The 11757-nt window shown below is 36.4% G+C and overlaps 1 protein-coding gene across 3 annotated transcripts in view; it reads left to right on the forward strand.

The window, feature by feature from the left end:
- EPHA3 (EPH receptor A3) overlaps positions 1–9942 on the forward strand; it is a 329741-nt gene extending 319799 nt beyond the window's left edge. For 2 of the 3 annotated variants that reach the window (XM_032477643.1, XM_032477654.1), the window contains exons 16-17: positions 587–742; positions 7198–9942. In XM_032477643.1, the coding sequence (XP_032333534.1) occupies positions 587–742; positions 7198–7303 (262 nt within the window). In that variant the 3' untranslated portion in view covers positions 7304–9942. Of the gene's footprint in view, positions 1–586; positions 747–7197 lie in introns of those variants that run through there. The other variant, XM_032477661.1, reaches the window with a different exon arrangement.
- Positions 9943–11757: the final 1815 nt, after the last annotated feature.

The following is an 11757-nucleotide window of genomic DNA, read 5'->3' on the forward strand; positions in this document are numbered from 1 at the left end:
TCCACTTATTGTTACTCATCTACTTTTTTCGATTCCTTTTGTAATTTTTACTTTTAATGACATTGTGACATTATGTAAATCTGTACTGACTTTATGCCCTGCTGTAAGTTTAGTCCAGGTTGTTCAAAATGTCCCTTAGACAGCAACCTGCACATTGTCTACGGATGATCGTCCAGTAGGCAGGATTTAATATTGGAAACCAAATCCATCCACCAAAGCAGGCAGCAAAGTGTTCAGTGTGTCATGTCAACTATAACTGAATCCTAAATCACCACCATCTTTGCTAATGGTTAAACAAATCATAAACAAATTATAAAGCTATGTGTGGATATATTTATGCTTTTCACTGGCAGAGTTTCAATAATTTAAAAAGCAGTCGTGGGTGGAGAAGGGGAGCACTGAGACAAGACGATTGCAAAGCTGCCAGCTTGAGCTGATGAAGCCTTCATGGCAGATAAATTTCACAAATAAACAGGAGTGCCACATGAAGTCTGGAAGTTCCTGCTGATGTTGGTGTCAAATTTTGACACGCAGCAATTCTGCCAACTCCTGATCTCTCTCCCTTTGGAATTTTCTTTTCTTGCAGGCCATCAAACCTTCTTCTGGACCAAAGCAACGTTGACATTACTACCTTCCGCACAACAGGTGACTGGCTTAATGGTGTCCGGATGGCACAGTGTAAGGAAATCTTCACCGGCGTAGAGTACAGTTCTTGTGACACCGTAGCCAAGATTTCCACAGAGTAAGGAAATGTTTTTAAGACTGAATGATTATGAACTTTCTGGTGGACATACATGTTTTGGATTAATGTATTATAAATATTAGATGAATCTCTGAGGTACTTAACTTTCTTCAGTAACCACTGAACTGGCTCCTGGGTCTCTGTCAAGGACACCTTCTAAATTGATGAGTGTTGATGTGTCTTTATTCCTCATGCTAGGTCCCCACAATAGGTGTCTTCACTGAACTATGACCTCCTTCAAAAAGACCAACAGATACATATCCATACCCAACCCTAACAGATCCAAGCACCTGATTTAAAACATAAACCAATTTATCATGATGATTTATATATCCCTGCATTTGCAATTTTCTGCTATTAACAAAGCTTAACCTCTATGGAAATGGCAAATTGAGAAATAAGTGGATAATCTGGTATACAAGGAAACATGCTGAAGTCCAAAAGTAGTTTTCACAGCTACTAAATAAACATCTTCTATCATCATCTATTATTGTGTGATCTCATGCTAGAAAATAAAGTTATAAATAGATTTAAGTCATGATTTAAAAGGCTTCTTGTCATTTTGGAAAGACAGAATATGCATAATTAATATATATTAATATTAATTTGTGACATCACATGTTAAAAGCTAATGATAATTAAGTGTAATATGCTATATTTCTTAGACAAGGATCCTGTGTTATGATAGGTCTCCTTCGGTAATAGGAATTCTTTGATATGAGAAATCCATGGGCTTAAGGAGGGGCGTTTATAAGGGATCAAATGAATCCAGTGAATAATCCATGAAATTCACCTTCATTCACAAACTATGCTAAATTAGGAACAGGAAGTGATAACCTGGAAGTCACAGTCTCCATCTCTCTGTGAATGAGAAAGAATTTACTTTCTAATGAGATGGAATCCTTTTCCATAGCTGAAAATGGCTTTCTCAACCTGAGATCATACAACCTTGGTATGCCACTCAACTGCCCAGGGTCCAACTTTCTTTGTTCCAGTTCCCCAGGAGAGACATTCTGATGGCCTCAGCCCTGCTTATAGATTGGCTTCTCCAAACGCACGTTTGTTTGCCACGAGCTAATCATTTCTGTTCAAAGGAGGTGGAGTGAGAGAGCATAAACTTGGCTCTAGGGGTCCTTTCCTGAGGAAAAGATAAAGGACTGCTCCAAGAGGTTTTGTGCTGGGCAGATACACCAAAAATTGTCCACAATTTTGTAGCTTGCATCGTCTTTTTGGAAACTGTATTCATCTTTGAGTCAGACTCTTCTATCTTTGATCTTTGTAATGTTAAATAAACCCTTCAGTGCCCTCAAGTTTCTTTAAGTTATATCCAATATTTGAATATTTAATTTTTGTTGAATATTTAAGGACTTTCATCGTCATCCTGTCAATCATTTAAACAAAGTCACCTTGGAGAGTTACAGATTAGATGTCAAAAAAGTAGTGTGTGACATAGTTAATAAGAAATACATGTACCTAACAAATAGGTAAGAAGTTTATCATTTGTGGTATAACATTCCAATCAGAAACACGTAGTCACAAAATGATCTAGAGAAAGGGTGTATTAGTATAGAAGAGGAGAATTTGTTCTTAGAAAATAAATTCATTCTAGTCAACTTAACATGTGTTGGTATCCTTGTTTAAAGTGGAATGTAGTATTTCTTGAATAGACTTCTGACCCAATCGACAATATGCTTTGAGTTTCTGTTGTGTATATTTTGATCAGACACAGTCCTAGGATATATTAATGTATTTAAATATTGTTATAAATTCTTATTTTAATAATGTAAACAGCTTGGGTTAAGATATACAAGACACCTGCTTTAGAGCACAGAAGCATAGCAAAGAACAAACACAAAGTTGACCATTTCTGCACCACTGCCAGATTTTCAAAGGCAAAGCTATGCAAATATTTATTCTCAATAAAAACCTCAACACTCAGAGCTTTTAGATAATGGAACGCTATTTGAAGTGGATGAGGCAGAACATTGTTAATGTGATTAACTGCTAGCTCACAGTTTAAATATAGTCAGACATTATAATCTATTTATGTGTTTAGAAAGCTATTTGCTTAAAAAAGTAAAGAGGCGGCATTTGCTATACTTCCAAGGCAGGGATGTATTCGTCTCAACAAATCAGTGTCAGAGCATAAGCTCTGTTTGGCTGGCTAGAATATTTTCACTTAATTGTTATTATTATTTAAACAACCTGTGAGTGTACATTCACGATGAAAGCTGACTTTTCCTAAGAGAGGCAGCTCTTTCAGGTTAGCCCTTCACACTGAGCCAGGTGGTCTCAGATATCTTTGTATTTCAATCCCCACAATGTGCTTTCCTCTGTCCCTTCTCCTCAATTCAGACACAACATCAAATTAACATTTATTGACCTAAAACTCCTTGAAAAGTGTTATTTACTTTTTGGGTCTCTGCAGTGTGGTGTACCTCATGCCCCTAGTTTATGTTACAAAAAATGAGATTTAAAAATACATTTAGTACACTAATAGTCTGTGGAAATCTAGTGAGGCAACATTCTCACCTTAAATACTATACAATATTTAACTCAATATTTCACTCTTTCTTTTGCAATCTTGGGCTTATTTTTTTATTTTTAAATAATGCTTTATTAAAGAAGCAGTAAAGAAAATTTAAAACAAAATACAAGAAAGAAAAAATAAAGCCTTGTGATTCTGCCACCCAGGAGATAACTCCTGCTATTATTGGGCTTATTGTTTAAATTTGATTCCTTTCAACCCCTATTTTCTCTGTGTCCCTTGACCGAATAACTCTAGAGAGTCTCCTAGAATAAGACAGAGATACCTATAAAAGGGTTTTCCATTTGTTTTTGTTTTTGTCTTTGTTTTTGTTTTTCTATCCATAATATCACTCACAGGGAAAAATCAATAGAGCTTCATACTCAAATAAATATTAACTTATTTCAATTGTTTAGGGATTTCATTTACATGCCAGCTACTCAAGTCATCTAATTTTCAATAAAATCTAGAAAATGTGCAGTTGTATTCAGTCAGCATATTGAAAAATATATTTCATAATATTTCATTATCTAAAATGGATTTTGGAAAGTTAACATGAGAAGGGAAGAGAGAAAGAGAAAGGGCATGAGTGACTGCAGAAACTGGAGACAGAATTAGGTGTGTGGAATGAGTATTAGGCAGATTAATGGCTGCATGTCATTATCCTGCACCCTTGGATGCCATTTTCAAAGTGTCATCACCTGTCCTTTTGCCTTTGAAGTACCAGATCGCTTATTAACCTCTGGTCTCAATCTTGAGCTGCTCTTTAGTCTTGAACTTTTCCACTGCTCTTCTGAACAGGGTAGTGATAACGAGATAAGCATCTGGGGAGCGCTATTGAGACTAGAGCAGCTGGATGTTTAGAATGATTTTGGACATGGCAGGGTGGTGGGTAGAAGATATTTTGGCAGGGGTAGAGAGGGACATAAAGACCCATGCTAAGGCATACCCTAAAGGGATATTTACTGTAATTCCCTTTTCCAGTATAATTCTTTGCAATCAATATAAACAAAATTATGTATCTCTTTGCTTACATTGGGTTCCCAGACACTGAATCTGAGACAGTTTTATGCAGGAGATTTCTTCAGCTGCCCTTGGGACATAAAGAAGTGATGAGGTGGGCACTGGACTAAAAGAGAAGACTTGGTCCTACCTATTGGAATAAGAGTCCTAGAGCTGGGCCGGCCCTCAGATTTGTCCCAAATTGATCTGTGAACTTGCAGCATCTGATTTTGTCCAGCAACCAGAGTATTGGTGCTGTAGTTCCAGAGGGGAAAATGGGGCCAAGCATCATAGCATGTTACCACTCTTTTCATTACACTTAAATTTCCCAGCAAGCTCAGGAAAGTAGTACACTACCTTGGAGCATTTTTCCTCTTGCTTTCCATGATTGTTGTTTTGTTTTTTAAGCTTGTAAAGAAAGGGGACAGGAAGAGATAGAGAAAAAAAATCAGCAAGTCATAAAAAAAATATGATATAGAATGGAAGACAGATGAGAGAATGCAGAACCAGTGAGGCTCTGTTGATTTGTGGGCGTGTATTTATAGCCACCCTGTCTTCTGGCTCTGGATTCATAGCCTGACTTTGTTGTAGTTTGAGGACAAGTAGGGAAATGTGTGTTGTTCTTTTTAAAGATGGATACATGGTATGTTTATAAAAGAATCAAAGTCCTGTAGAGCAGACATTCTCAAAAGCAGGGATCAACATAAACAGACAAAAGGTTCATTATCCACAGTTACACAAAGGGGCACAAGCTTGTATGTCACCCTACCTCCCCATTAGCTTTCCTGGTGAAGCAAGGTAGATGAAGTGCCCAGAGAGGACCTCAGGCAAAAAAATATATACGTTGTCCCTAGAGAATTTACCAGCCCCTTGAATGGCAGGCAGCAGGGTGGTAGGTCATCAGGATTTAATTACCATCTCAGGTGCTAGGAATGCAGCTGAGCCTTGGTTAATTTTATGCAGCTGATATGTAAATAACATGTAAATTACTTCTTAAATGGTTACCTGCTGTCTTCTTGCACACCTTCATTGCTTGGGAACTCACTTCTTAAGAAATGAATTAATCCATTTCAATGTAGTTGAATTCCCAATTTTTCATTCCTTTCTTTATGCTCAACATAAAGGAGCCCCATCTGTGTGATTTGGGCGTGTGTGCTTTGTCTTCTTGCCATTTTCAATTTGCCTAGCACTCCTTGCCAAGTGATGCTTAATCCTCTGTCAGCTTCCCCAGATAATCACATTTGGGGCTATCGATTCATTTTTTTGTAAGTACATATTGAGCCCCTACTGAATGAGAGCTCTTGTTCAGGGTGTGATTGATAAGCAGAGTACGAAACCGACCAGAATCCCTGTGCAGATGGAATTCACCTTCTTGTGGGGCAAGATAGACAGTAAAGAAAGTAAACCAGAAAGAAAGGCAATAAGCTGGGTGGTGACAAACGCTCTGGAAGAAACTGAAACAAGAGCAGAAAAAGTAAGAAGTGCAGGTATGAGTGCAGAAAAGTTTTACAATATGAAATAGGAGGGTCAGGGAGCTCTCTTAAGAAGGACATGTTTTAGTCAAGATCTGAAAGTGGTGACTATATGAACTAATTGCTTAAATCAAGAATAGTTAATTAATCATTTGCACATGTTTAGCTAAGTCTTCCCCTCCTCCAATGAAATTCCATATGTTCTTACAATCTTTATTTTAATACATGGTTTCTGAGTTTTCACTGTTTTAAATTTAATAATTTTGATACCTAGAGATATATCCTTGCCATTTTTTCTACTTTGAAAAAACTTTATACTTTAAAGAAATTGTTCCATTTGTCTATGACTGTGCAACAAACGACCTGCAAACTAAAAGGCTAAAGCAACAACAATGTTATTTTATATCACAATGTCGTGAGTCATGAATTTGGGCAGAGCTCAGGAGGGTGATTCTTCTGCTCCAGAGTTGGTGTTGACTGAAGTATTCACCTCCTATGAGTCCAGTCTAGTCTGGAGAGCTTCAGACGATTTCATTCTTGTCTGCCCTGGTGCAGACAACTACACAGAGCTGGGACTGGAGACTGAGTGCTTACAGATGGCCTCTCCAGTATCCCCAGTCTCAGGGTAGTCATACCCTTCCATGGCAGCTCTGGGGCCCAGAGAGGGTGTCTCAGGAGTTAAGAAGTGGAATATGTTAGTTTCTTAAGACCCGAGTGCAGAAGCTAATACAGAGTCACTTCAAGCATGCTCTGTGGGGTCAAAGCAGTCCCCAAGCTGGCCCAGATTTAGAGGAGTGGGACAGTGCCCCACAAAGATTGTGTGGCCGTCTGTATTAGTTTCCTAGGGCTGCCATAACAAACTACCACAGACGAACTGGCTTGAACAACAGAAATGTACTTTCTCACAGTTTAGAAGCCAGAAGTTGGACATCAGGTTATCAGCAATGTCACACTTGCTCCAAAGTCCAAAAGAAGAAATCCTTCTTAACTTCTTCCAGCTTCAGATGGACCCTGGAAATGTAAATGTAACTCCAGTCTCTGCCTACATCTTTACTTGGCCTTCTTTTATGTGTCACTGTGTGTCCTTCTCTTTCTCTTATAAAGGTAGTCTCATTGGATTTAGAGACCACCCTAATCTAGTGTGACCTCATTTTGACCCTTGCCTTAATTACATCTGCAAAGACCCTATTTCTAAATAAGGGCATGTGGTGAGGTTCCAGATGGACAGAAACTTTGAGAGAGACATTATTCAACTCACTACATCATCTGTATTCTTCCTCAAGGATAAAGGTGGAATGGTTGAGATATAAGAGGTAAATGATGCAAAATTCAGAAAATTATGTCTAAAGCACTGGGATATATAATTGCACAAGTTTTCTAATTGAAAATCTACTTACATACTATACAGGAAGCCATGATTCTCACCAGAAATCTCCTTTTTTTTTTTTTAATAGTGACATGAAAAAGGTTGGTGTCACTGTGGTTGGGCCACAGAAGAAGATCATCAGTAGTATTAAAGCTTTAGAAACCCAATCAAAGAATAGTCCAGTCCCAGTGTAAAGTACTATTTCTGGAAGGAAGTGGTGGCTCTGGAAGATGTAGCATCACTCTGCAGACAGATGATGACGCTGGAAGTATTGGTGGAAGTTCCAAGCCCAATAAGACACTCAGATAAGAGTACAAATGCCTTAAAATGGAATTGAAAACCTCTTGATTTCCCCTGTCATTTAGTGGATGAGTGGGTGGGTGTATTTTGTTTTGTAATTGCTTTTTTATATTAGTTGTTGGATTAAATCAAAATTCTTCAGCGTGAACTGATGAAGAACTAGCATAGAGCCATTGATCATAAACTGACTGTCATAAAAGCAAAACAAGTGAAATAAGGTAATGAACATGGTGGCTCCGTTTACTAAGAGCCACAAAAGAAAAGACTTGTGATATTTTTATACACAGAAGAAATCTGTAACTGGTATTTTGTTTCCTTAAAAGCAAACAGAATAGAGGAATTCATACCTCAAACTATCTGGCCATATTTACTACATTTTCATTGTATTATTCTCTTTTATTTGTTAAAAAGCATATAGAAATGAAGTTTGTAGTTGTTTTAAGTACTACACATTTTTAATTGTTAGCTTCCTTAAGTATTACCATGTAAAAAAGTGTTTTAATTTTGATGAAAAGTATGTATTTATTTTCTTTCAAATTGTTTTTATTTTTTTCTATTTATGCCTTGATTTAATTTAGATTTGTGACAGCCAAGTGCCAAATGCTCTCTCAAATTGTCAGCAGTAGGAGATGTGATAAACTAAACGTAGAAAATGATGGGTTTCTTTCCAGATTTTTGGAACCATCCACTTATATATATCTATATCTATATATGAAAAGAAAGAAGCCAAACCCTTCCCTTGTTCATACACTAACCAAACCTCTCAAAGTCTGAATTATCGCATTCATTTTTGTCTCTCCATTTATTGTTAACTGTATGCTCCTAATTTAGTGTAATGTACTGGCTTGTGTGTAGTGGATTCTCAATGACATACCAGCCCTGCTCTCGTGCTTAGGAGACCATCAATTCCCTCCATTAGTAAAAGAGCCACATTAGAGCCCCTGAATAGAGAATAGCTACACTGGAAAGAATTGGGATCCTATTTAGATTGCTGCATTAATTGGCAACAGAGCCTATAAGCTGATGCTTGAGTCAAAAAATCACTTGCTGACTGGCTTTGAAATGCCATTTAATATCTTTGCTTAAACTTTTTGAGCTGTTTATAAGGAATGATGGTAACTAAACTACTCATCTGTATCACAGGGTTTTGTTAAATTAATTAGACATTGTCATCATCAATAACAAGTATTATTATCTTATCTCAAGCGTCTCACTGAAATGCACCTATTGTAATTTTGGTGTATATCTTAGAAGCATTGAACTTCTTGACATTGATTGAACATATCATTTTCAAAATAGCTGGTTATCCAGCAAGACTCAAAGTCTGGAGAGATCTCTCATCGCAGGAACTTTGACTATTCCATAAAAGTCAAATATGAGCATACTTGCTAACATTTAAAATATGTAGATGGTGGAGATCTAGCCATAATATATTGTGAAGCAACATTTTAGCTCTATCTATATTCTTTCTAATGCTGATATGATCATGTTACTGGAATAAGAAATGCATATGTCACAAAAATAGAATGGATAAAATGCTGCTGCAACCTTTATTTTCTTATGCAATATGCAACACTTATACAGCTTACAATCACAGATCAAAATTCACAAGTGCTAATTTGTTGTAAATTTAGGGTAATAAGGCTTAGGTTGTTTTCCTTCATACATGAAACTATTTCTTAAATTTCTTCAATGTCCCTTATAGTCAAATCATCCTACTAGAAATCCTTTATTGGGTATATAAGAGCATGAACTTTTTAAAAAGATACATGAGATTATGAAATTAATTACAAATTTCATTTAAGCCTGATATGAAGCAGCTAAAAATCATTTTGTAAATCAACATTTTGTGTTGTGGAATGTTGGATTGAGATCTGAATCTGGCTTCAATCTCATTTTTTTTTTTCCAGACTAGCATTTACTTTCTTAGGTACTATTCTCTGCATATTCAACAAAATCTGTGCATTTCATGAACTATTGAAGTTGAGGATTGTTGAATCTATTTCATTTATTTTGGCTGTGGTTTCCATTGAAAAGTAGAGGTTGTATACGCAGTATATTGCTCTTCACTTTTTCACTATTTTTCTATCTGACCTCTTATAGACTTACTTTACACAATCCTTACCCTGTACATATGTAAACATAACAGTGTACGATTCCTAACTGTGGAGTAGAGGTACTAGAATGCTCATGGCCATCTCTTTGTACAGGAACTGCATTGAATTGCAATCAACATGAAACCATACAATGTTATGTACCATATTATCTGTTTTGTATCTTAAATTTGATTTACATATATTATTTATTTCTGGAAACTTGCCCAGTTTTTGCTGTACTAAGTATCAAATAAGCCATGTATAAATGTGATATGATTGGCAATATGTATGTGCTTTAAATTTGTATTTTCAAAACAGTACTCATTTAGTTTATGTTGTACAATGTAGATGGCCTCTTACTAATGTAAAATGATTTGTAGTGGAAACATTTATATTTTTATAATAAACATAATGAAAATATTTTTTACAGATTGGAATACAGAAGTGGTCTTTGAACCTTTTTTAAAATTTATAAAAAATATGTGCTTTTTTAAATAGCAAAATAATGAAATTTATGTAAGTCAAGAAGAATGTGCTTCTGTTTCTTTTTTCTCCGTTAGTGAGGAAGGATTCATGTTATGTTAACCACATTTTTGTCTAAATCTCATTATCAATAAGCTAGAAAAATAAACAGTAAATATCATCTTTATGGTTAAAGAACACAACTGTATTAGGTAGTTCTCTTGATTCTAAGCGACAAGAAACAGATGGCTTAAAGAAAATAAAATTTTCAGCCCATGTGACAAGAAAGGCTGGAGATAATCTTCCTAGCTGAGAAAGCAGGCACACATGGTTCTTTTCCTTCTTAACTGACCCTATTTTTCTCTCAACTGGGTTAATTTGCAGACTACAGTTGACCTTTGAAAAATATGGGTTTGAACTACATGGTTCTACTCATTCACAAATTTGTTTTGATCAACACATACAATACTACATGATCTGCAGTTGGCTGAATCCACAGATGAGGAACCACAGATGTGGAGGACTGACTATGGGGCTTGAGCATCCTGGGGTTTTGGTATACACGGGAGATTCCAGAACCAATTCCCCATGGATACCAAGGGATGACTGTATATCTTAAAATTTCCTGTAGTTAATATGACCCTACATTGTAATTCCTGTGAGATAATTACCGTCCCTTGGTTGTTCTAGTAGAAATCGTGGGGTCTTGCTTGGCTCACAAGCTCGGTCTGATCACTTTGGACAAGAGGAAGAATAGCTTAGGTTGGCAGTTCTTAGTCCTGTGCTTGCCCTTGGAGATGGTAGGTGGGGTCAAGTGGAAGTGATGATCCATAAGAACTAGAGGTGTCAGAGTGGTTTCTATCCAAAAGAAAGTCAGAATATCATTTATGGGAAAAGAAGGAAGGAAGGAATTCTGAATGGGCCCAATGAAACAAAAATTAAAAACAACCAACCAACCAAATCTGCCAATAACACTATAAGATATACTTGATGCATTATATAAAGTAGATCCCAAGTCATCTGAAACCTACTTAAAGACGGCGGTTATAGAGGAAAACTAAAAAAGCTAACTCACAATATAAGGCAAGATAAGTGATCAAGATTTCCATAGAGATGAGGTCACAAAATAGATCAGTTTTGAGCTTGCCTTCAAGGAGAAATAGCATGTTATCATGTTGAGTGGAGTAGAGATTAACTTTCAAGCAGGAGATAAAGGGAGAAGATAAAGAAGAATATATTTATTCATTCCATAAATATATGTTAAGCAATATCATGAGACAGGTGTTTTACTGTCACCATTTACAAGTTACTTCATTAAATCTTTGCAACAATCCTGTAAATAGATTAACCCACTTTTACTAGATGAGAAAATCAAGACTCAGAATGTCAAGGTCACCTTCCCAAGGTCACCCTAGTAAATAGAAGAATAAATATTTCAAACTGGAATCATCTTATTCTGTGCTTTTCCCATAATATAATTGCTACTGTAATCCCCAAAATGCTCTGGGGACAGTGACAAAGCCTATTTGTAAAAATGATTTGGGGAGGAGCTGAAAGTTAAGGAGACAAGATGATGTTAGAAATGTTTTGGTGTTGTAGGCATGAAGCCACACTTACTCTAGGATGGTGGTAATAGAATGTGGAGCATGGGATGCATACAAAGACACATAAAAAAGGAGAATTATCAGAATTTACCAATTTGACCTGAAAGTTGTTCAAAAGGTAAGAATCATAGGGAACCCTAAAGTGTCCAGAGTGTTTGTGGAAATGATGGAAGTATTATTAGAAGT

Source organism: Camelus ferus, chromosome 1 (assembly GCF_009834535.1).
Source record: "Camelus ferus isolate YT-003-E chromosome 1, BCGSAC_Cfer_1.0, whole genome shotgun sequence".
NCBI lineage: Eukaryota > Metazoa > Chordata > Mammalia > Artiodactyla > Camelidae > Camelus > Camelus ferus.